This window comes from Parus major, chromosome 27, assembly GCF_001522545.3.
Source record: "Parus major isolate Abel chromosome 27, Parus_major1.1, whole genome shotgun sequence".
Classification (NCBI taxonomy): Eukaryota; Metazoa; Chordata; class Aves; order Passeriformes; family Paridae; genus Parus; species Parus major.
This window is the reverse complement of record NC_031796.1, coordinates 1,256,724-1,282,918: the sequence shown is the minus strand read 5'-3', so window position 1 is coordinate 1,282,918 and position 26,195 is coordinate 1,256,724. Positions and strand designations below refer to the sequence as shown.

The 26,195-nt window shown below is 42.2% G+C and overlaps 2 protein-coding genes across 6 annotated transcripts; both read left to right on the top strand.

Annotated features, from left to right (window-relative positions):
• The first annotated feature begins 243 nt into the window (after positions 1-243).
• Positions 244-7,175, top strand: KRT222 (keratin 222). Of its 2 annotated transcripts, none has more exons than XM_015651152.2 (6): positions 244-387; positions 2,024-2,152; positions 2,862-3,082; positions 3,603-3,679; positions 3,854-3,959; positions 5,286-7,175. In XM_015651152.2, the coding sequence occupies exons 1-6, from the start codon at positions 292-294 to the stop codon at positions 5,497-5,499; spliced, it is 843 nt and encodes a 280-aa protein (XP_015506638.1). In that variant the 5' UTR covers positions 244-291; the 3' UTR covers positions 5,500-7,175. The 2 variants fall into 2 exon arrangements, with proteins under 2 accessions (XP_015506638.1, XP_015506639.1); XM_015651153.3 differs by having other exon boundaries at positions 299-469.
• Positions 7,176-10,033: 2,858 nt separating this feature from the next.
• On the top strand, positions 10,034-25,628 carry SMARCE1 (SWI/SNF related, matrix associated, actin dependent regulator of chromatin, subfamily e, member 1). 4 transcript variants are annotated; one of them, XM_015651141.3, is made up of 11 exons: positions 10,039-10,100; positions 10,847-10,897; positions 11,405-11,448; positions 14,346-14,450; positions 16,720-16,800; positions 17,917-18,048; positions 19,566-19,737; positions 21,362-21,534; positions 22,561-22,662; positions 23,160-23,370; positions 24,080-25,628. In XM_015651141.3, exons 2-11 carry the CDS (start codon positions 10,891-10,893, stop codon positions 24,289-24,291), a joined length of 1,239 nt encoding a protein of 412 aa, XP_015506627.1. In that variant the 5' UTR covers positions 10,039-10,100; positions 10,847-10,890; the 3' UTR covers positions 24,292-25,628. The 4 variants fall into 4 exon arrangements, with proteins under 4 accessions (XP_015506629.1, XP_015506627.1, XP_015506628.1 ...); XM_033520049.1 differs by lacking the exon at positions 10,039-10,100 and adding an exon at positions 10,271-10,420; XM_015651143.3 differs by lacking the exon at positions 17,917-18,048 and having other exon boundaries at positions 10,034-10,100.
• The last annotated feature ends 567 nt before the right edge of the window (positions 25,629-26,195 follow it).

Here is a 26,195-nt window from a genome sequence, read left to right as displayed (position 1 = left end):
TGCTTTCTCTCTCTTACCCCCACATTTCTGAGGTTATAAAACCCCGCAGTTCCAGCGTAACAAAAACATTATTACATTGATATATTAATTTCGGCACATAATTTAGGAATAGATTTTTTTAGTGCCATCCTTTGCTGTATTGACCTGCTGCCAGGACGGGCGGGCAGGTTGGGAGCCCCCCGCGCTCCCCGAAATGGGCCGCTGCCGCTTTAACGGGCCCGCGGCCGCAGCCCCGCGCCACCGGCAGCGGAGCCGGGAGCCGGGGAGGATGGGAGGAGAAGAAGGAGGAGGATGGAGCCGGCTCGGCTCCGCCGTGAGATCAGGGCAAAGTATGAATCGCTCATCACCCGAAATCAGATAAAGACCGTCAGCTCAGCAAGGACGCAGGTAATGCCTCCTCACAGCCACACACCTTGCAGAGTACGGAGCCATTCCCTGGCCGTACAGTTCCTCCCGCAGCCTCTATGAGGTACAGTAATTCCTTTCAATGCAGCAGATTTTCGGGGAAGGGACGTGGATTTTACCGCAGTAAGATGTGAACTAGAAGAATGGGAAATAGATTTTGTTAAGGGTATAGATTCACGCTGAACGAGTGCTGTGTAATTCATCAGGATGCTTTAATGTCCCTGCAGCCGGGTTATTGCTGGGATTTAAGGGATGATGACATAGGCTGTAACACGGTAACCTCTAGCTCCATGTAGTTATCTCAGAGGGAAAAAAGAATCCTGAAGAGAATCCTTTCATATACAACAATCTTTGCCATTTTTAGCCCTCTAGTAAAGTCCACTGTACCTCTGCAAGAACTATTTTCTATTGCTCACAGTAAAAACTATGTTTTGCTCTTCAGCAAATATCAGTTGCTTGCTCATATAGCTTGATTAAATGTTACCAACACACAATGCTGCTGTTAGGGATTTACATACAAACAGCTCTAAACCCAACTGAAACCAAATGGCAAACCAATTTTGAGCCATCAAATGTAAAGAAATTCAGGGGGGAATAAGGTATTCTGTCACCTTGTACTCAGGTATTGCAGGAGTCCCAGGTTTGTTTTAAGGACAGGCCAGACACTGCTGCAGCCTGGCTGATCCACCAGCAGTGCCAGGCACACGGCAGCTGCACACCCGACGGGGAAGCCAAGTTTATCTTTGTGCTGGCACAAAGCAAACAATGCACATTGGTCTGATCCTGTCACACAAATTCTGCAGTACCCAGGCAAGAAAGGGGAAGCAAAGAACATTGGGGGTTCAGTTGTGGATGAGACAAATCTAGATTTTTCACAAAAATTATCATCTTGGTAAAGTTGCAATAGGTCAGAATGTACAGGGGAACAAACCCCTTATTTTCCTTAGTTTATAAGACCTGAATTAAAGAGATTCTTTTCTTAGAGTCAGTGTCATCATAAGAACCTGCATAAAGCAGTAAAATATGCAAAAGAGCAAGTGCTGTTTCAAGGGCTTATGGCAACTTCACCACTTGCAGGGAAACCCAGAATCAAAAAAGAAAAATAACTTCCGTAAGCCAAACATTCATTCTGGAAGTTACATGCAGGAACACACTATCGAAATCAAAGTCCAAATCTAAATGAACCCATACATGATCGGGAGTGGTTTTAAAAAGCTACTTTTAACAGGATAAAAGGAAAAAAAACCCCAAAATTCTGAAATCAAAATGCATTAAAATTAAAGCACTTTATTCAAACTTGGAAGCTTGAACTATCTGCACCTCCTCTAAGCCCCTTTACTCTAGAGGTGAGTAAGGTCTCAATACATTTGGGTAATTTTTATGAGCATTCTTCTAGGACAAAGGTGCCAGGGATAGAGATGTGGCCAACCACTTCCCGTTAAACACGGTGGGATAAGGGCTTTCCCTCTACACAGCACAAAAATATTAACTCCTCACTGTGAGCTTTCACACATTTATATGACTCCAACAAACATTCCAGCTAGATATTTTTATGTGCCAATTTATTATCATTATTTGAATATTTTTAATATTGTTATCTTTTTTATGTCCCCTGTAGTTAGAAGAAGGTACAAGTAAAAGAATGGACAGAGATGCAGAAGCACTAAAGGCAGCCAGAGCAGAACTGTGTGAAGCCCGACGGCAGTGGCACCACATGCAGATCGAAATCGAGTCTCTCCACGCTGTGGTAAGAGTCAGAAATGAAATTTGAAATCTCTTGGAAAAAAAAGAAGTCTTGTCCTTGATGTAAACTATCCCAGAGTCAATTTCTGTAACAGTCACAGGCACCATAAAGCAGAAATCCATCATGGGAACGCTCAGCTTTGGGGGGCTCCAGCTCCTCACAGAGCCCTCACTCACACACTGCCCCAGCACATGTTCTGGAGCAGGATCTGCCACTCCAGACACACCTGGAGTCCCATTTTCACACCTCCCAAGCACACATTTGCATGATACTCCCCCACCAAGCTCCTGGTCATTCTGCCTTATCTCACAGCATGTTTATGAGCATTTTTTTAATGTGTGGACCAGATTTATCAATTCATTAGTGACGAAATGTCAGCCGTTTGCTCAATTCAGCAGTATAGAAAAGCTCCAAGAGCACACAGACACTTCATACAGCACTGAGCTGGACATTGTTTAACTGTAAAATCAGAGATCTGTAAACTCAAGGCAGTGGATTGCTGTGCAAGATGCAACTCTTGCATCTGATCTTAAATTAACACAGATTTTACTGGAAAAATTCTCAGCCAAAATATTACCTTAAAAGTTTTACTCCTGTTCTTAAAGAATAATCTTACAAGAACTAATGTAAAAATACACAGTTTGTTAATGAAACCATGTACATCTTTACACACAAACTTTCCAAATTTTAAAATATGACTTAAATTTCACAGGAAAAGGGTTTGGAACGTTCACTGAGGGCCACAGAACAGCAGTACCACATGCAGCTACAAAATCTGGAAGGTGAGATTGAATGCTTGGAGAAAGAGTTGTTGGATGTGAGAAGGGGAATTGAGAAACAGCTTCGAGAGCACGAAATTCTCCTGAACACGAGGATGAAGCTGGAGGAGGAAATAGCGACATATCGCAGTCTGTTGGAGCAAGAAGAAAGCAGGTACTCGCTGCTTAGAGCAAAAGCTCTCAAATTTGTCTTCCATTTCTGGAAGTCTTAAATAATGAGAATTGTAAATAATGAACTAAACCTTTAAAAATTACAGTATAAAATCTTAGAAAAGGTTTTGTTGTAATGTAGCTTCACTGACTGCAGAGTTTCTGGTGCTCAGTGTCTCACACACGTTGCAGTGAGCAGCTCAGTCACTGCAGCCTCACTCGAGGCACTGTGGAACACTGAGGGGCTGTGGCCTCGCAGATCTCAGAGCAGACAGAGCCAGTCCACACACATGAAGTGTCCACATCTCAGACCAGGACAGACCCCTACAGGAAACTGCACAGATATTGTCAGTAACTTCCTCCAGTTCTGAGCTCAGAATGAGAAATCCCAACAAATAGTTACCACCATCAAACAGAACTTCTCATGATTCTCACATTTTTAAATTTCTCACATATGACAAGTTAGGAACTAAAGTAATTCAATACTATTAGACACCTGGAATCTTTTTTTTTTTTTTTTGCAGGTTCCGTTGCTCAATACCCGCTCAGAAGGATGAAAAAAAGCCCAGCACTAGCAAGATCACCTTTATGCTGCCTTCAGGTGAGTTTCAGGCATCTTCTCCTTAAGGATTTTAGCCCTAACTGTTCACAACTACTGACAAATTCCTGAATATTAAAAAAGGACCTTTTCCAATGCATGGGAAATACCTCCAGGTCCTATGTACTGCCCTTGCCCTTCTGCATGCTCACTGTATATCTGCATATTCTTTTACAGAGGGTGTAAAGAAGCACAAACCAAAGAAGGTGGAACTGATGACAAAACAAGCAATCCTAGATGGAAATATCATGAAGGAAAGTGCTGAAGCCCATGGCACTGTACAGTAAGATAAACAGGAATTTCACAAAATAACAATTGGAAGTAAAGGGTGGAGGTTATGTTTCAGTAGCTTTGAATTTTCCGTTACTTGGTATCTGTTATATCATGCCCACATAACCCAGGAGCTTCAGAAGCACAGGGAGAGCTCCTGAAGGTGCACTCAATGGCAGTGTTTAACAATACATTACATTTAAAAGTTCTTTTTATTAGAATTGGCTTCACAAGCAAACAATACCATTCTGGTGCTTCTGATTTGTAATTTCTATTTCTGTTAAGAATGAAACTATGAATAATTCATCTTGCTAAGGCTGAAAGCAAAGAGCCCAGACCACATTCGGGAAGTCCCTCTGGGGCATATTTATGCACATAAATTCAGGCTCAGCTGCTCCAACTTGCTCCTTGGAAACTCCTACGTTTCCCCAAACAGGCGAGGGAGAGCCTGGCTCCCAAGTAGACATGTGAAAGTCTGTTAGGATGTGTTATTCACCTGAAATTACTTTAATAGCAATGGATTGCCTCATTTTTATTTTTTTTTCCTGCTGCTCTCTGAGTTTTTTTGTAGGCTAATTTAATATTACCTTTAAACTCACTGTAGTGGGCCATTCCTAACACTGAACCATAATCAGCTGCTGAAAAATTAATGCCAGCATAAGGCACACCAGACACACCCTATAGGTGACATTTATTTTTGTGCACAAGCTTTGTTCATCACACACTCAGATCTGCAAGGAGCTACTCCACCAGGTGCAGTGTGCTCAGCTGGGTGAGGCCCCAGAGCCTGACTTTCAGATCTGAATTCTGACACACACATAAAGAATTGAATCAACAGGATTTGGGTGCCTCAATAGTCCTGGATCAGCTAGCTTTTCAATTCTCACTATTTTACTTCTGCCCCTTTTTCTCTTTGATGTAATATAGCTCCACATTCTGAGGTTAGAGTCTAAACTAGATTTTCTCCTCCCTATTCTGAAGGTTTTCAGATGCAGGAATTCTGTCCTGCTCTCTACAGTACTGAGGTTTCTTGCAAAATTTTTGAGCTTGGATTACAAACTTTCTCCTTGGAAACGAACTGCCTAATGTATTTGGAGCAGTGGTTTTGTTGCCATGTCTACCTAAAAGTACAAAAACAAGAACATAATGAACCCTCATCCTTTATTTAGCTTCTCTGGAGAATGAACCTGTAAAAAAAGACACCTCTGGTATCTCAGTACCATATAAAATAACTCGACTTTTTATGATGCCATTTCTCTCTCTGTTTTAAAAGCAGTTCTGAAGATAGGTAACTAATATAGACAAAAAAATCAAAAATACATTTTCTTTATTGTTTCAGGACAGAAAAAGTGGATGAAGTTATTAAGGAATGGGAAGGTTCTTTCTTTAAGGACAACCCTCGCTTAAGGAAAAAGTCCGTTTCCTTGCGTTTTGATCTCCACCTGGCAGCCACAGAGGAAGGGTGTTTGCACACAAAAAAGAAAACCCTCCCCGACATTGAAGTCAGGCTGGTGATGAGGAGATCCTGCAGCATCCCATCCATCAAACCTTAACCTCAGCCAATTCCCTCAAAGTGCATCCACAATGGGCTCCGGAAATAAACTGTAGATGGACTCCCACGGCTGCTGTCTGCTACAACCACAACATCTTACCAAGCACTTGGATCAATACAATAAAACCATAGAAGTCCTTTAAAAGAAAGGGTGAAGAGCAAGGGGGTTCCAATTCCAAGAAAGCCTACTTTTACTGGTTTTGTACTCTGGGTGCAGCCCTTTCATTTTCTCATTGTTGTTGTTTTGTAGAATTTCACCAAATATTACAAAAATTAAACTAGAACTTTATAGTTTGACATATTTTGCCTTTATAAAGAGAACTTGTTTTCTCTTTCCAAAATTGAGAAATGCCTATTTGCTTAATTATTCAATATTCCATTCATATAATGACTGGTGAATCCTTGCAATAATTTATATCACAGCTATCATACTTCTAGAAATATATTTTAAAATAATACTTTCTAAGAGCAAAAATTACATACAAAATTACTCTTAAAATACATGAACTATTAATGAAGAGTTTTAGAAGTGGCTAGTATTTTTAAATTCCTTTTTTTCAGGCAACAACTGAACAAAAATATCTTTCCTCTACATCCTTATACACCTATTTTAAAAGTGTTGTTACAATCCAGTAACATTTTAGCCATATTGTTCAACTGATTTTGAAGCAGTAATTTCCCCTGAAAAATCATTTTCTTATGTGTCCACACACACCTGTACTACAAGTCTCTCAGCCAAGGCAAATGAAATTACTCTCTAATTGTTCAAATGGGACGAGTCAAACAACCATTTGAATGCTGGTATTCCATTATTTTTTTTTATTATGACAATGTGCATTGAAATATCCTCAACAAATTCCTCTTCTGATAAAAACTACAGGTAAGTGATGCTGTTGATCTAGTCCATGTGACAAGTCACTGTTATACCAGGGTACAACTGTTACTACTTCAAATTAACTGGGCAAAATAAGGGCTACAAATTCAAACTACAATTAAACCAGACCCCTTAAGTACCCCCCACTCCTACCCAAAGTAGCTGTGGGAAAACACAAACCCCAACAGAAACCCTGCACCAGTACACAGAGGAACAGCCATCCTTCTTTAAAATCTAATGGGACAAATTACAAAGACTCAAACAAGATTGCACAAAGACAAGAATGATTGTTTGTGAGGATTCTGAAGAGGATGGATGTCACAGCTCCCACTGGAACGCTGGGATTCCTGGGGCTCAGAGTCTGCAAAACCCACGCACAGGATTTGCTGGATTACAGCAGCATGTAAAGGATTGATTTCAGTGTCAGTATCTGCCTTATTACTTATGGCATGTGTACAAAAGTGATACTGCAGATTTTTTCGGAGTTAATTTATGCTTCTATCCTTTTTTCATGGTAAGAACAATGCATCAATATTGCCCTGTCCTGTCTGTACTGTATCAAACTTGCTAATTATCCTTAACCTGAATCATGAGCTGATGTTACCACTTGAGTACTTGGCATCCTGAATGTATCAGCCTGCTCCAGTATTTTCACTATGCAGCTTTTTTTTGTGCTTAGACTCTGTACATTTTACAATACTTGAATTTAAACTAAGTTTTAATTGCTTTAAGGCACTTTAAACAGGGATACGAATTTACCAAAGTAAATTATAGTACTACAATAAAAAAAGTATTAAAATGGCGTTTGTCCATGCATATTTTGTGTGTGTCAATGTCTTCTCCTTAAGTGGAAAGGATTAAAAGAAAAATGCAAAATAAAAGTTGCAGATAGAAAAACCTTTAGCACTGTAACAAATGGTTTCTATGACTCTCTCTAATTAGAAAGACACAAATTCCCTCTTTATGTTTCTATCTATCTATCTACCTATCTATCTTTATGGATAAGAATCTTTACCATAACATTTGAGTGTTCTGCTACAAAACTTACTCTTTTTTCCTGGTTAATCCAGTCACCCTGCCTATCTTCTTCAGGTGTGACTTCCTCATACTGACTTCAGTAGCTTCTGCTACTCTAAGCCTGGTTTAAGAGGGCATTCTGGTTTTCACTAAGTTTTCACCCCTTTCAGTATCTATTTTTGCATTATTCACAAATTCCAGCTCTTCAAATGTAAAAAACACTCTTTTGTTCATGATGTAGTGAACTTCCACAAGTGTCAGTGTGAACGCCACATGGGCATCAAATAATATCTCACCCTCATTTTTAGGTCCCTTTAAAGCTGAATTTAAAAAAAAACAAAACAAAAAACCACTGAAGCTTAGTACTATGGCAGAGAATTCTTCATTTCTGTGGGTCTAATTAAATCCAGACCAGCTGAGCCTCTGCCAACCAGCACCTGCAAATGGCTGATGTAAAAACGAGTTTCATTGTCTCAACCTACTTCCCAGTGAATGTCTGTCCTCATTCCAGAGCTTATGAAACTGCTGGTAATTAAAACAGTTGGGTAAGAATTAGTTTTTACATCCCCCCTGGTGAGCATGGTGCAGTATAAACAATTCCATTAAATCAGTAAAAGTACTTATATATTGTACAGGATATTAAATAGCATATGCTGGCAAAAACCTTTCACTATCACAAGATGGAATTGAGGCAAGGAGCACAGTAAGAAAAAAAAGGGGGACTAAAACAAAGCAGGAAATACACTGGTGGCTTTGAAAACATAATGATTTAAAATAATTAGTGTAGAATGTGAGTTTCCATAAATGTACTTAAACACCATAATAAGCAATTCCATTTTAAAAATAAATGCATTTAAAATAATTAAAATTTAAAAATTAAAGTGTAATTTAAAAATAATAAATACTTCAAAATTTCAATTTTAAATGTAACATTAAATGCAATTTACACTATCAACAAAACCATGTTATTAATAAACTAGAAGTGAATGTATGAAACTAGGGCGAAACCTGGACAAAAGCATGGGGAAAACAAGTTATTTTTCACCTCTTACAAGTATTTTCTCACCTTTTCTTTACCTTTTCCTGACCCAGTGAAGTTGGTGAACTAGTGTGATGTATTTTGCTGGCTGAGGAATCTTTTCAACTCTTGCTTTAATATCAAATTGAAGTCACAGATTATTCTGCTGCATGTCAATAAATGGCTATTGTAGGTATAGTCAGCAGAGTCTAAGCAGATGAGGGCAGAGCTCTTGTCTCTTTATTTGTTCATAAAGATAAGTTTATTTAAGCAGGAAAACACACTGGGCCAGTGGAACTGCAAGCATCAAGAAAAATGGACCCAACTTGCAGCAACCCATGTTCAGTTTTTCTTCTTTTCACCTTCTACCTTCTAACCTTTTGGGTTAGGCAGGTATCAACCCCCATGGCCTTCCTTAGATCCACACAAATTCTCCCATATGAATGTCTAGAAATATATCTTATTGGCCACGTGAGAGCATTTCAATGCCAAACATTCCATTTCAATGTCAAACATTCAATATCAAAATTTCAATTTCAAGTTTCACTGCCGAAGTTTTCATATTTAGCTCAGTCACTGATAATTTTCAGTGTAAAAGGCTCTGAAAGCTGAATGCTAAGATCTGGAACTCTTCATCCTCTTCACACCCCAGATCCACATGCTTCACCTTGTTTGATATTTGTGAGGGCTTTACCTATGTGTGATTACTTTGCTGATTGCTGCAAAGAATTGTGGACAATTCCACTGCTCCCAGACTACTGGGTGATTTATAATCCTATGTGATTCCACAGCAGAGTGTTTTGAGTTCGTCAGGCTCATTTAATTGACAATTATCATGTATGATCGTATTTAATACCCGGGGTCCATCTCACTGCCTTCCCAGCCATTCCTAACGCCATCCCCTTCCTGACCTTCTCCCAAACGCCGGCACCTTCCCGCTGCCCTCAGAGCTCATCCTGCTCCACTGAACTGCCTCTGGAAGCGCTGCCATTCCAAACAGCCATTTCAGCACCACACTGTGCACAGAGCAGGATCCCCCAGCACTGACGGACGGTTCACCTGACTCCATCGCTGATTTTATGGGATATTATTCGGGCTCGGACACGACCCTGCAGCATTTCCCCGAGGCCTCACGGCAGCCCAGGGGCTTCAGGGGCCGCGCGCTGGCCGTGAGGGGAAAAAGGCGCCAAACTCCCCTCAGGGGCCGCGCGCTGCCCGTGAGGGGAAAAAGGCGCCAAAGCGCAGCGGGCACGAGGCGTCCGCAGGCCCTCCCTGTGCGCCCGTTCTGCGCCGCAGGTTCACCACCGGCAGCCATCACTCGGGGCACGGCCACCGGGGAGGGGACGGTGCGGTGCTTGTCACGGAGGGTCTGGGGTGCCTCGGGAGCCCCGCTCACACGCCGCGGGACAGCGCATCCCTGCCGCTAATGGCGGGCGGGGCCGCCCCTCGCGCGGCGCTCGGGTTGCATCCCGCAGATTCGCAACGGCCCCTGGAGTCGCCGCCGTCCCGGAGGGTGCGGGGACGGCTCTGGCCCCTCGGTGGGGCGCGGGGCAGCCGAACTGGCCCCCCATTGCGAGTAGGGAGTCACCGGCGGGCCGGGGCCGGTGTGTCGAAAGTGCGGATCGCAGTGCGCAGGCGCCGTCGCCGCCGCCCCGGCCCGTGGGAACAAAGGGAGCGCGGCCGCGCCGAGCGGGTGAGTGCGGGGGGCCCGGCGGGGCTGAACGGGGGGCTCGGGACGGCCCCGGCCCCTCTCCGGCAGCGCTGCGGGGCTCAGGAGGGCCCTTGGGCCCGGGGAGGGGGCGCTAGGGCCGAGGGACCCCCCCGGCGGCCGCCTTGGGCCCGCTCAGGCTTTGCCCGGTCTCCCCGAGCCAGCCCCGTGTGCGAGCCCGGAGCACGTCGTTAATAGGGATTCTGAAGGAGGTTGCAGCTGCTGTGCCGTTATTTGAAGAGAAGGACCGAAGAAACGCTTTTTTACAGCGCTCTTTGACGCACTCCTGGGTTTTTTGCTAAAAGGTTAAGCATTGCCTGTCAGACCGCAGCTGCCGGGCTCGGTGATTGTTCTATGTTCCCTGTAAAGGAAATACATAATTTGGTCATTTATGTGTTAATACCAGATTTCTGAAAAAGTGAGTGTAAAATAATGGGGTGTGTTCTCTTTATTCCTTAAGAGACAAAATATATTTATTTAGACCCTTTAATATGAAAGTGATCTAAACCTCTCTCTTAAATAGCTCTTGCACAGCTATTTATGGCCAGATTCCTTGTAAAGTCAATTAATTTTTCAAAGGGATAACACCTTGGTTTCTGAAAATCCTTCTTTCTGTATTCCAAAATTGACAAACTTTGATAATCACTGATACCGATAACAATCGAAGCTTCAAAGATCCGGTGGGGGGAAAGGTACAACACTTATTAGCGTGATCTTCTTTTGTCTTGCAGAAGTACAAATATAATGTCAGGTGGCTGAAAATTTGACTATCAAAATGTCAAGTAAGTTTCTTTAAAAGATTTTTCTTTCTTTAACTTGGTGTTTTAAAGATCTGGTTCTGCAGAACCTGTTTCTGAGATGATGCCATTATTCCTGGCATTAAAAGAAATTAGCGAGTGTAGTGACTAAACTCTTGGCCTTAAATCCTGCTGTGGCTGATTCCTGGTATATTGTTTTTGTAGGAAATCCAGATATCACAGCTTCTAAATCCCGTTGGACTGCATTTTTTCTTTCCCTCCATATAATTGGTGTATATATAAATGAATTTCATATTCTTCAGTCTTGTGCTTGAATAAAAGGCTGGGACTAGAGCAATGTGCGGGGTTCCGTTTTTCTTTTCTTTTTCTTGTGTTGCTTTTTGCTGTTCAGTGGCAAAACGCAAAGTCTTTCAGAGTAGAATTTGCTTGTTTTTGTACATTCCTTTAAAAATGTTGGCCACAGCAGATGCCTTAAAAATTCGTTCAGATTTTCAAGAAAAAAAAAATGTGCTTACATTTCTATCTTAACAGAAAGGCCATCCTATGCCCCACCTCCCACCCCAGCTCCTGCAACCGTAAGTATAGTGATTTTTCTCATTAACACAGACCCTTTAGTAACTTCCCAGAACAATAATTACGGAGTTGCATCATCTTCCTGTATGGGAAACACAATATTAGTGTGATATTAATTGTTTAAATTAGTTTGTTTTTTGGGGTTTTTTTTTGAGAAGTTTGGGAAAGAGAAGCTGAATAAATTTGGTTTGCCTTTAAGGCTGGATCTTGCAGACACTGAATTTTCTGTGAGCAGTCTCTTGTCTCAAATGACTCACAGTGGGTTGCAGCAGAACTGGAATGGTTAAGAATCAACTGATATATTTGACTGTAAAATGTCCTACTCAGCCTGTGCCCAAATCATGGGCAGACAGTGCATTTTCCACATTTCAGTTGTACTGAGCTGCTTTTTAGTGGAATGCAGGATTATGAAACATCCTGTTATATCGGGTCAGAATAATGAAACACTCCTGATGCCAGTCTTGCATTCCTTGAAATCACTGGTATTTTGGAGTCTAGGGCATGGGAAGTGTTTTACTTTCTAGTAAAGTGGTGTGGCCTGACACTGAGGAAATCATAAACAGGAGCTTTGAATCCTGTCAGGTGACATTCCTGGATGTGCAAAGGTGCTGCAGTACCAGTGTGCTGTGGGCAGTAACTGTGTGAAAGTAAATGCACATCCTTGGTCACATTTGCGAATAGTTTGGGTTTTAGAACAAATCCTTTGTACAGAAGATTGAGAAAAGATGCTATGGTGAATTTTTTTTACCAAAGTGAATTGGAAAACTGTTACCCAGTAGTGTGTCCTTGATCTCTGCAGGAGGGGCATTAGAAGGAATGTGATCTTCAAATTTATTGTGCCATACTTTACAGGAAGAGGCTTGAAAATATATAATGCATAAATACAAGTTGTTTTTATAAGTTTACATAAATAAAACTTGATTTGCATAGTTTTCTCAGAGTTTTCATTTTGCACACAGTGAAATAGATCTGTGGCAGTGTTAGAAGGAACATGATGGATCCACTCTGACCGCTGGATTCCTGCATCGAGAGCTGTGCATACACTCGTGATTCTTTTGGGTTGTAGCATGAATACAAATGTTGAATGGTTCATGTTGATGTGGTACAGTCCTTCAGAAGGATACATGAAGCACATGTCAGAACTGCAACCAGTGACATGCATTGCCTGTCTCACAAGCATCTTTTATTCTGTATTATATTTTATACAGTCCTTCACATGATGGCCTGTGCTCTGTTAATTCAAGTCACAAAGTAGCCAAATAACCTTGCTTGTTCTTCCACAGCCAGTTCCAAGTGCTGCAGTCAACAAAATCCCAGTAATACTCAAAACTGCAGTACTGTACCTGAAATAAAAATTCTCCATGTGATGCAAGGAAGGTAGTTCCTGGTAACATTTAAATCCTGTCTTGCAGAAATAAAGAATTAAGCAGACGGAGATTGCAATTGTCATCTGGTTTTATTGAAGAGGTGTAGTTCAACATACTCAAAACCTGTTGTTATGGTAATACAAGAAACTGTAGTAAAACGGTGTTTTATGAAGTAGTGAATGTGTATGTCGTGAGCCCAGGCATACAGATGAGCACATCAGCTGCTGTGACTGAGTTCAAAAGCTTGGCAATAAAATCTCTTATTGAAGACTGACTGTTAAAGGATAATTTTCCTCTGCACTTGTGTGTTGAGAAATAAACTCCTGCAGTATGTCTGCATTGACCTGAAACCTTCCTAGTTACCGTAGTCAGCTCCTAGGACGCTTCTGTTCTGTGTTTGTGCGTGTCATACTTTGGTTCTTAGAGTCCTGAACCTATCTGTAATTTTTATTACTGTAATCTGGAACAGGTCCAATCAGCAAATCGCTGTGGAAGACTTCTTGGAATGTTTATAGGGCTGCTGGAGAGTGGGACACTGTGAGAATGACATTTAAATGTCCAGAAAAACTCCAGATTCTTGTGAATCCTAATGGAATCATAGAACCAACACAGTCAGGACTTAATCGCTATTACCATCAAATAGCTGATCTATTTTTCCAACAAAATCTGATTGGGAAAGGGGGGATAATGGAAAAAAATAAATTTATTTGAGGAGGGGAATACAGGGAACCTGGTGAAACTTGAATGTCTATTGCTAAATGAGAGGGAATGTAAAGAAACAAGATTTTTTATTTTTTTTTCTGCATGACTGAGGTGAGAACAAATCAATCTACTTCCATGAATGAATGATGATGTATTGATTAACTTCTGAATTGTCTTGGATTTGGTGATGTGTTCAGACTAGTTTAAAGTTTTTAACTTACAGGTCTTACTGCAGATGTAGAGTTCCTCAGCTCTGTCAGTCTACAGCCTGCCTTATAACAGAGGGATGTCCATGGGAATTGTCTTCAGCCACTGGCAGTGGAGCACAAATGGTGCTTTGAGAGATTTTCCCCCCTGCCCCATTTGTTGGGAAGGCAGAATTCTGGGAAGAAAAGCAGGCAGGGATTTTTCAATAAATGTGGGTACTGGGGATTTCTGCCCCATCACTGGGTGCTGTGTTATCCTTTAACTTTCACCCTTGGCAGACAAGAATCTTCTGAATTCCTTGGTGGCTTATGTTGGAAAATTTCATTAGCCATGAGCTGAATTTACAGAATACCTGTTTAAATGAGTTACACAGTTAATAGAACTAAAATCAACAATTTCAGACAGAAATCTGTAGTGACACATTTGCTTGAAAGTCCTGTTTCCTTACTAGGTTTATACTGAAGTAAGTTGTGTGTGTTGGGAAGACACCAACTGCTACACCTCATTGCTTGTTTGAATTCTGGTTGCTTTTGCATGCCATATTGCAGTTCATTTTCATTTCTGTGTTTTCCTCGTTTGAGCTCATTTCTCATTCGTGTTTTTGTCTCATTTGTTTCCATCAGCAAATGCCCAGCACCCCAGGGTTTGTGGGATACAATCCATACAGCCATCTGGCCTACAACAACTACAGGCTGGGAGGGAACCCGGGCACCAACAGCCGGGTCACGGTAGGAGAATCAACTATTACATCCTCCGGCAAACACCAGGAACTGACCAGAAATGGCTTTAGGGTTAGGTTCTTCGGAGTCTTGGCTGCTGCCGCTTCTTTATAAAAAAAAAACCAAAACCAACTTCTCATTCTTATTTCTTACCTTCTCCCCCCTTCCCTTTCACTCTGAAACCTTTTGCAGGAAAATGGGATTTTACTCAGCAGGGAAAACTGGTAATGGTATATGATGCAGACATCCAAAAAGAGTGTGTGGTCTTCAGGAACCACTGCATGCATAGGAAAAGGTTCTGTAGCTTGGTATAAATTTTTGGAGGGAGGGAACTGCTTTTTTTGGTACAAAAATAAGGAAGAACATTTTGCAAGCTGGAGATCATTGATAGTCGTTGCATCATCCTGTTAAGCCATGTGAGAGGTACAGGCCTTTATTTTTCTTTCTAGTCGTAGTCTGATAATAACTGCACAGTCCCAAGTTCAGTCATTATTTTTTCAACAAAAGCGTGATGTTGATAATAAAATAGAATCCTTTCAGCTCATATATGTGTCAGTGTGTGGGAAATGGATATTACATTCATTTTTCATGGGGTAAACAGTGAAATGGAGACAAGTGATGAGGGAGGTGACAGCTTCTTTCAAACATGAATCAAGTCCTAGCATTGTATGCAGTTGGGAAACAAAAATAGACAGTGGAAATGTAACACTTTTATACCACAACAGAAAGAGAGTAAATCCCTGATATTTTCTTAAATATCTCACAACTTTAGAGTTTTTCCATGTAGAACTTTGTACCTCAAAACTTCTTAGCAGTTTGGAAGGTGATACGAAGATTTCTCAAGGACCAAATACATGGTGCTTTTAAAGAAGTGTACTTTTTTTATACCTTTCATATAAACCTTCTTTGAAACTTCTTACATGAAGTTCATCCAATTTGTTTAAAGCATTTACAGAAAGGACCTTCCCCTACAAGGTGGAATTGACTGTCCAAATGGATACTTTCCTTATACAAGACTAAGTCAGGTTTTGTCTGAGAACTTCCATTGTTTCTGTATGTCACAAGCATACACAGCCTGCTCTGCCATGCATATCCCAGTATATGGATGGTGTCTTTAAATCCCTCTTAATTTAAAAGCATTAAACAGTTTCCGTTAATGTTTTTCCAACCCATCTGTATGTGTATCTATGTATACATTTTGGTAATACATATACCTCATGCACATTATTTATACACAGTTCTGTATGCATTGTTCATAGAGCTCCATAAATTCAGCAAACAAAAAATAAAGAAATAAATTAAAAAAAAAAACAACAAAAAACAACAAAACACCTGTCAGGAGGAAAACAGTATTGAATGTGAGCCTTCTGGGCTACACCCAAGTATTGATCTACAGGCCACAACCCTGAAAGATCTTGAGCCTGCTTTATATTTTCATGTAAATACTCCCACTTAATAGAACTGCTGAATATGTGGAAGTGCTGGAAGAGTGGAGGGTTTCAGACCCTGCAGTTGACAGGGGCTGTGATGGCATTGCACTGTTTTAGGTGTTCTGTGGATTTAGGGGATGCAGGGGACCCAGCAGCAGCATTAAAGCTCAGTGGCCTTTTGTGTGGTGCCAGCACTGTGTCTGGCAACATAAAGCCAAAGGAAGACAGAGCACAGGAACATGTTCCAGGCTAATTGGGACAATTCATTACAGCTTGGCTACAAGTAGAGCACATATTTACCTTTTAGCTGCATAGGGTTGTTTTCTTTTTGTGAAGAGTCTGTTAATTGGCTCCAAATTACCACTGACAAATTTTGCAGAAAAAAGATTTCTAGAATTATTTGATAATGTCTCTAACTTAATGTTTTTAAACTTTCTTCTTATCTTTTTTCACCTGTACAGTAGCCACATTAAATTTCTCAAAACAGATAAAATAAATTATTCATCAGATGTGAGAAAAAACAACCTGCTGGGATTAGTGTTTCCATGTCAGTTCCTATCTGTGTAGTTCAGTTTTAAGAACATGGAGCCCTTTTGAGGATTTGTCTAGTTACTGCTCTGCAAACTCAGAGAGAAAAGAACAAATTTACATTGGAAAATTATTCCTGTGAGGAATAGCTCTAGCTAGTGCTTGTTCATTTACAGACTGGGTAACTTTTTTGGTCATGTTGCTTGCTTCTCTTGGTGGGGGTGTGTGAATGCACAAGAATGAGTGTTTTCCAAAACTAGTGCGTGTAGAAACTGTTCAGCGACCCCATTAACGAATGGATTTATCCGGTTCTTTTATAGGCTTCCTCTGGTATTACCATTCCAAAGCCCCCCAAACCCCCAGACAAGCCCCTGATGCCCTACATGAGGTACAGCCGGAAGGTGGGTATTACAGTGTCCATCAGTAATAAAGTCAGTGTTCGTTTGTGCTAACAATTAATTGCTATGATCTTAGTTTCAGCTTCTAAACGTTGACTCCTAACAGCCTGCGCTCTCTTAAGGGGATGTAAAGTACAGAGTCTGCCCTGCAGAACAAAGGCAGCAGTAGTCTGATCACACAGTTGCCAATTTCTGGGGGGAAAATTGCTAAAATGCTAATTCCTACCACTGTCTGCTGACAAGGATCCACCCCGCCACATTCAGAAGTTCCTGTGACTTACTGACAGAACTTTTTTATATAAAGGAAGTATTCCTTGCGTTTTCTGGGCTTTGTGCAGTGCTGTAGCTGGACTGAAGAGTAGCAATGAGTGGACTTTGCATGTTCTCCTTCACCACCCTAGCCCGTGGCAACGTTTGCTTCGCTATTCTGAACTGTTTGACAGAAAGTAGGAGAGAGACTCTTGTGGAGTCTGGAATCTGATGGGGCATGGGGAGGGCATGGCAGCCTGGCTGAAGCGGGTGAGCCAGAAGGAATTTCTTCCACTTCTGGTAAAGTATCTTTACCAGCATGTCTGTCTTAGGCCAAAAAACATCAACACACACACCAAAAAAAAAATAATAATAAAAAAAAAAAAGTCAAGTGGCGCAGCAAGAAATTACACTGGCAGCTCTCCTTTTTTTTTCCCTATAAAGTTAGAAACCTTTTTGGTGGAGTCAGAACTTGTTGGAACTCAGATTGATCAGCAAGACTGAAATATTGTGAAATGTTACATTCTGATCTGAAAAGCTCAGTCTCTGTCATAATCTACTGCTGGATGTGTTTACTCAGTAGCATTTTTTTCCCCGAGATGCAGCGATGTTCATTTAAGAAGAGAATTGAGAGGGTTAAAGGCAATATTCCCATGAGACCAAAGCCACTCAGCAATTACCTGGTTCAGTAGCTGGCTTCCTACTGACTTCCTGCCCCAGAAAATAATCCAGATAGTTTAGCCAGACTCATTCCTAACTTTATCCTGTTTTTCATGGTGATTCCAGAAAGAACACTGAGATGACAATATAAAATGTTTAATTTGGAAGTATTTAGATATCATTAGTAAAGCTCCAGCTGTTTCTGTTAAGGTCTGGGACCAAGTGAAGGCGTCCAATCCTGATTTGAAGTTATGGGAAATTGGCAAGATTATTGGAGGAATGTGGCGAGATCTCACTGATGAAGAGAAGCAAGAGTATTTGAATGAATATGAAGCTGAAAAGGTAAATGGAAGAAATCTGGGATGTTTATTACAGCTGATTCTTCTAGGAACTGGTCTGAGAAGAAAAATTCATCCTCCCCATGCAGGGGTGTTTGAGGCATTCACGAGAGCCCTGTATGTAACTTAAATGGAAGTTTGTCCTGACACGTCTCTTAGATTTTTTTAAATAACTGTGCATCAACTGTGACTGGTCAGTTTTTAGACCTAATTCAAAATGAAGTATTTATAATTGAGTGTCGATTTTAACTGTTTAATGAATGGATTTGATTGTACAACATCAGTATTGAAAAGATTGTCTCAACACCAAAATCCTCTTTCAAAACTGGTGCTCTGCAACTACTGCTGTTGTCATGAACATGTTCCTAAGAGACTTCCAGTCACGTGGGGTTTGGTTTTCCTGGTGGAACTCCACGCTGTGGCATTAATGTTTTGTTTCTTAATAGAAAATGATACCACTTGTAGGGTTTTCTTGTGCTTTTGTTTTGGTTTTATTGATCTTAATGACAAGAGATGACAGCTGCCTCGTGTCTAGGTTGGTAAGTGTTGAGCACCTGTACGAGACTGTTCTTGTGATTCTCAGGTACAAAGGGAGAATTTTCCAGCTGATGTGTTGTGCTTACACCTGGCAGGCACCTGAGGCTCTGGCTACCTGGTCAAATCTCAGCTGGTTCTATTCCAAGGCAGTAGAGAAGTACTGCAAAGCTTGGCGCTCTTAGCTGAGAAAAAAGAATCCAGGAATTCTATTTTTACCTTGGTAATGATGTTTAGATTGTAAGCTCCTTGGGGCAGGGGCCAGCTGGTTTCTGTTTGTGCAGTGCCAAGGCAGAAGGATTCTGGTCCTGATCATAAACAAACATTTTAGGTACCTTTAACAATATCAGAGATTATATCCATTTTTTCATTGGAAATAGCTCAAATCACTGTATAAAATCTTAAAAGTGAGATTAAAGAAAGCAATTCAAAGGGAAAAGGTATTTCAATGAAAATGAAAATAGTGTTGCTGTCCTGCTGCCAGGAGGAGACAGGAGCCTGGCTGCACCTTTCTGTGTCATCCCAGAGCAGGGATGGGTCAAAGAATGGACAAATCTTAAGTGATTTTGAAAAGTGTTTCGTGACATGCTGGCATAAGGAAGGAGAAGAAATCAGAATCACAGATTTAGTTAGAACTTCAGAGAATTCCCAAGAATATTTTGTGTTTGCTGTTTTCATCTTACCAGAACTTGATCATAAATGTTCTGAGGTGTTTGAATTTGAAATCTCAGAAAACAAAGCTATCCTAAGACTTCCAGGTAGTAAAACTGAAAAGGACCTAAAAACCAGCTGTGTTTTTTTAAAGCACGAACGACTATAGAGGAAGTTCTAATTTTTAAAAAAGAAAAACTGAGAGAATCTGGTCATTTGTATCTCAGCCAGATTCAGCTTTGCCAGTGTAACCACACTGTGAGTTACACAGAGCGCAGTTGTGGCAGGGTGGGAATCACCCAGTGGTGCAATCAAACCGTGTTGGTCACTTTTCAGATCGAGTACAACGAGTCCATGAAGGCCTACCACAACTCCCCTGCCTACCTGGCCTACATCAACGCCAAGAGCCGCGCCGAGGCAGCGCTGGAAGAGGAGAGCCGGCAGCGCCAGTCGCGCATGGAGAAGGGGGAGCCCTACATGAGCATCCAGCCCGCGGAGGATCCCGATGGTAAGGAGCTTGGTGCACTCCCAGTGGGATGTTCTCATGGCAGGACAGGCCTTGGGAATACAGAAAACCACCCATGTGCACCTTCTGCAGCGCTTCACGTGGCTTTGTTTCTGCTTTGGTGATTTAATGCTGATTTTCATTACCACATTTTATTCCATACAGCTGACTTTGTTCTCAAAACTAAGGTGGCACCCGTGGCAAAAGTTATTCCAACCCTTCTTAATTAAGTGTGAAGTAATGCTTAATAGTTCAAACCAAATCAGTCTGCTTATGGTTCCGTAATGGCTTTAGCACATGCTTTAGAAAAGGCTGAGATGCCTGATTTAATCTGGCTTGGATGGAATGTTGTGCTTTATTACCAGAAGCACATAAATCTGACAGGCAGAGTTCTGGAGTGATTAAGAGCACCTGAACTTTGAATGTGTTCAACAACTGTCATTTGAGATTGTTTGGGTATTGAGGTGCCTTTGCTGCTGACAAGTTGATGAGAAAATTCTGAAAGTTTATTTGACTGCAAGGAAATGCACCCCACCCAGTGGGAAAAGTCAGCCTCACACACCTCATGGCTGCTTTTAAATTCATCACCAAATACTTGTTGAAACCTGAGGGTGAAAAATGTACTCAGTTACACCCTTTTTTTTCCTTCCCCCTTGTAAAAGCACACCCCTGAGATAAAGCTCATGGCAAACAGCACTTTCCCCCGTGTGAGGTAATTGCAACATATATGTAAATACATTTCATGGTGGAATAGCTGGAACCTGGGGACTTGAGATTCTGTTCTGTGCTACCTGAGCAAAGTAGGCTGGGGCAGAACCAACTGTTACCTCTTTCTTGCTTTGTTTAATCAGATTACTCAATGAGATACAATATAACAATTTGAAATAAAGAAACTTCCATTTAACTAGTTCTCTTCTTTGCTAGTATCCCCTGGCATGGTGTTCAGCTTCTTCAGATTTCTGTGAATAATTGGGATAGTCATTTCCAGTAGGAATACTTAATGTAAAGCAAATTAGGTTTCTGGACTTTTATACACTGCATTGTTCTGGGAAATAATTCATACTTATTGTTTAACTTGTTTCTCTTTAGAGAAAGTGCACTTACTAATAATCAAATACTCTTAATACATGACTGTGAATTTTTGGTGGTGAGTAAATGTGTCTCACTGCTTCATGCTTTCAGCCCTCCGTGTTTTAAAAAAATAAGTGTTTTTGATCTGTGCTGCAAAGGTTATTTATAGATGAATGACTATCCTGCTGGCATTTTGTTCTGGAAACATGATTAATCAGGAATGGGTCTTTTATTTGGTGTATTAATAGTCCTCTTACTGTGGAAATGTGGAAAGCAACAGAGTGAATAACTAGGTCAGTCCCAATTTCAGCTGTGGGAAATGCATGTGAAATCAGCATTAGAGCTGTGCCAGGTGAATGCTGCCCTGGCCACGCTTTGTATCCTCTCGTGATTCTCTGATGCTCTGTCTGTGTTACTGTGAACTTTGTGACATGAGAACCACTGGTGTTAGGGCTCCTATTTTGTTTTCTGTGAGTGCTCGTGTGGGTACAGCATCATTAGACTTGGCTGTCATTTTGTGGAATCAAAGCAGTTCCCCCTCGAACTCCTGTTGCAGATTACGACGATGGGTTCTCCATGAAGCACACGGCCACGGCTCGGTTCCAGAGGAACCACCGGCTCATCAGCGAGATCCTGAGCGAGAGCGTGGTGCCCGACGTCCGCTCCGTGGTCACCACAGCCAGAATGCAAGTCCTGAAACGCCAGGTTCAGTCTTTAATGGTTCATCAGGTAAAAAGAAAGGATGTGGTTAAAACATGGTGGGGTTGGGCTGGACTCCAAGTCTTGGATCATTCGATCACCTACATGATTGTTCTTGCTGGGTGTCAATGTTCTGTGTGCTCCAGGAGATAATCCCTAGGATTTCTTGGGAGCTGCAGAACGTGAGACTTCACCTTCTGTGCTGTTTTGTTCTGGAGCATCATGTTAAACTGTATTTTGTTCTTTGGGATGTCCTAAGTGTTAGTTGCATAGATCTTCATTATTACACACAACCCTCTGTATGCAGTGTAAAAGTCTGCTGGTTAGTAAGTACTGGTAGGGTTGTGATCTTGGATACCTGACAAGTCATCTTGTTTGTAATGATTCTGGTTTTTTGCAGTGAATTGTTCCTATTCTAACATTTTCCACTGAAAGTTAAATTCATACAAAATATATGGTGATGCCACACCTGCCTGTTTCACCCAGCTTTGGGCACATGCATGTGCTTTTCCAAGCACTCATGTTACCAAAAGAACCCTTTCAGCATGATCAGTGTGTGTGTGAGTGAATTGAGACCAGAATTAGGTAGAGATTTGTTGGAGTTTTTTTTTAATCACAGAAGATTTGGAGGGTGGAGGGGGTGGTTGTCCTTCTTTCCTGTGAATAGTGGTCCTTCTGTGGTAGAGAATATAATTGATGTGGAGGGTGTGTCTCTACCTGTGAGCTGTGTATATACAGACCTGTGGGATATGTATACACAGACCTGGGGGTGCAGAATAGGAAAGAGAATGTTCAGGTTTGATGCTGGAAGCTTCACCTCAGTACACAGTGTTTCATTTACAATATGCTCAAACTGCTGCACAGACCCATGTACTGTTCCTACTTTTCAGTATGAACTTCTGAGTTAGTGGGTATCAGAGGCAGGCAGAAGGATGTTTACATATTAGACCAATATTTAAAAATAAACCTATATGAAAATTTGTATGTGTAGCTGTACCTTTGCCCAGTTTTTAGGTGACTGCACAGTGAGGTTCTTGCTTTTTGTTTCACTTCCAGCGTAAGCTTGAAGCTGAGCTGCTGCAAATTGAGGAGCGTCACCAGGAAAAGAAGAGGAAGTTTTTGGAAAGCACAGAATCTTTCAACAACGAGCTTAAAAGGGTACAACTCATTTTTCTCACTCTGAGGAAGCTGCTGGTTCCACAGTGGTATAAGTGCTTCAGTTCTCTGTTCAGTTCTGAGCAATTGCCCAGCTGCTGGGGCAGTGCCCTGGTGTGGGTGGTACAAAATACAGGATGTTTTCCTCCTTCAGTGACCTTTAGGGGACATTGGGCCAGTTTAGAAATGCTTCCAGGCTGGGCTGGGTGAATTCACTCAGAGTAGTTGGAGGATGGTGGCCTGAAGCCACTGTGGAGGGCACACTGCTCTCCCTGGCTGCATTCAAATAACAGGTTTTATTTACTGCCTCTCTCCTTTTTTTGTTAATATGCCTGTATCTCCCTCCCTAGTTACTTTTAATATAAACTTTGTAAAATCAAAAGGAGTGTGCTGCGTGTAGAAATAATGAACTCATCGCTGGGGTTTACTGATGATTTATTTCTCAGGGTAACTGAGGTAATAAAAGAGCTAAAGAGTTTTGTTTTGTTTTTAATTGCTAGTTATGCAGTTTGAAGGTGGAAGTGGATATGGAAAAAATTGCAGCTGAAATTGCTCAAGCTGAGGAACAGGCTCGCAAGAGACAGGAGGAAAGGGAAAAGGAAGCAGCTGAGCAAGCCGAGCGCAGTCAGAACAGCCTGGCAGCCGAGGAGGAGCAGGCAGCCAGCAAGGGGGAGGAGAAGAAGGAAGAGGAGAGCACTCCAATGGAGACAGGTAACTGCATCATCAGCTGCAGAATCCTCCAAGGATCAGCATTAAAGGGTCTCTGAGGAGAACAGTTCATTGCATCTTGGTGAACAAAGGCATTTGCTTGCTTCTCATTAAATCACTCATTTTTAAAAGAGGAGAGGATAAGATCCCACAGAGCCCCATGTCATGCTTTGTGTGTGTTGTACCCAGGGGGAAAAATAGTAAACCAGAAGTTAGACTTTGGTTAACTGGGAGCAACTGGGAGTGTTTCCTTGTCCCAGTGTCAGTGCCCAGCCAGGATGATGCACCAGCAATGCTTCCTATGCAGCTCTCAGGCAAATTTTCCAGCTGCTTTGTGCTCTGCACAGTGGGAGTAAGAAATGCTGCTGGATTCAGGAGTCCCAATGACATCAGTGAGTCACTGCTGCAACAGCAGGGGCATAAAGAAAGAGGGACCAAGGAGTTTGAATTCCAGTGGTTCTGCTACAACAAGGAGCATGGCTTTCTGAGGTCAGGCAGCTGTGGCTGACATCAGGATACTGTGGCAGGACCACATGTGTCCTCAGCACTGAGAGATCCCTGAGCTGTGCCTGTCCCTGCATGTTCTACGTGACATAAGTGAGTGCTGTGGAATACTCGGATTTATTACAGCTTCTGTTTCTTCCTAAATCCTAATTGCACAATCTAAATAAATATTGGCATGTAATTGACACTGAGAAATATGTTTTTCCAGAAGAGCCTCACCCAGAAGAGAGCACAGAGAACCAGCAGAATGGTGAAGAAGGAACCTCTACCCCAGAGGACAAGGAGAGTGGGCAGGAAGGGGTGGACAGCACAGCTGAGGAGGGAACCAGCGACAGCAACACCGGCTCAGAGAGCAACAGCGCGACCGTGGAGGAGCCGCCCGCAGACCCCATCGCCGAGGAGGGAGAGAAGAAAGAATAATCACTGACTCGGTTCCTGTGTCTCTGTAATGAAGTACTGTTTGATTTCAGAACGTGCTCTGCAGCTGTTGTACCTTCCCTGCCTCTGTCACTCGTCTCCAAAGGATGCCAGGGCTTAATGACATGTCAGGTTAGCAGCGTAGCAATGTGAAGGGGCCTGGAGAGGCACAGGGTATCCTGCAGCAGGCAGAAAAGGAACCTCATGTGTCTAAACACAGTTATTACAGTGTGGAGAGGTGCTTATATCACTTGTAATTGTTCCCTAGAAAGACACCACTAGTTTTGGTTTCTGTATGAGAAATCAGGCCTTCTCCTTTTCTTCTGATGCCATGGACACAGTGGCACTTTTCCCCAAAGTCTTTTCCTGCCCCTTTGTGGCCGCAGTCAGGTGCAGGTGCCTCACCTGTGCTGCAGTCCTGGCCTGACTGCACGAGGGGCTCCTGGCAGTGGCACTGGCTTTTCTGGAGAGGCTGGAATATGGCTGAAGCATTCAGACATGTTCTTACCATGGAGCAAAGACCTGATGCTGACTAAGGCATCCCCTGGAGCCTCTTCTTACCTAACAGCCCCAAAAGTCCCCTGTGTCCCACAACTACTGTGCTGCATGTCAACAGAGGCAATTTCTGCTGCAGCTGCCCCAGTCTGTGCTTTTAAAGAAGGCTCTAAGTGCTCAGGAGCAGCTCCAGAGTGAGGCTGAAAGTCTGGGGTTTAGGGGTTTTTGGTGTAACTTGTTTTTCTAGAGTAGCTGCTCTGCAGTGGTGGAAACTTTCTCATGGTCTGTGTGTGGCATGTCAGGAGATCCAGTTCCAAAGGGCTCAGTGTAGTCTTGCAGGAAATGACACATCATGAGGGATTTTTTTTTTCTGTGGTGCAGGATTCTTTTCAACAAGCCTTTGCTTTTCTTTTCCAATTAACTCCTTTACTTGCTACCAAGAGACCCTGGTGTGACCTCAGCCAGAGAGCTGGCACAGAACAGAGCAGGAGAACGTTTAGACACGCACATGTTCTCTGAGCAGACAGTCACTGATATGGCACAAATGGTAAAAAATAGTAGTTTTGCTTGTCATGAGCTTTCAGAACCTCTGGAGACTCTACAAACATACTGAAAAGGCCATAATTTGCCCTATATAAGCAAAAGCCCACAAATAAATACACTGAATTGCAGCAACAGCCATGGGCCACTTCTTGACTTTTAACTGAGGGAACACATAATGTTTCAATGAACCAATGTGTATTTACAGAGCAGTGGGTCTATCAGATGGTGTTTTTTAAATCCTTTTTTTTCTAAATGGTCTAAAAATAATAAAATCCAACATGTTTGGTTTTTTTTAAAACTCACAGTGGTCTGTTCTTGTCTTTTAAGGTAGTGCTAGTGTTTGGTTCAGAGCTTTCTTCAGCTGTTCTCCATCACAAACCAGAGGAAAATAAGCACACAGGATTTTATTTCTTACACAGTACCAGCTGCTGGCTGGACTGGAGCCCCCCTTCCTCCCCCAACAGCATGGGGACCAGGTGGGGTTCCACACCTGAGGTGCTGCAAACCCTTGTTGTGCAACAGCTTTTATCTGCAGCAGCCCTGGGTTCTGTAGGCCGGGGGTGCTTTTCATCTGCTCCAAATTCTCAAGGTGTATGTAAATAACTAATTATTGGCAAAGACGGGTGTGTGCAGCTCAGGGTGTGTACGTGAAGGAGTGGGTGTCGTCTTCACGAGTGAAATAACTTGTCCAAGCACATAAGAAATTGAAGGAATGCCCATGGGCAGTGTTGGAGCACTGACCAGCCCCGTGGTGCCAGGCAGAGGTGCCTACAAGGGACAGGAGCATCAGGGACCCCAGCACAGGGGAGGGACAGGCCTCTGGAGAAACCTGGCTCCTGCAGCAGCCCTTCCCCAGAGCAACCTGGAGC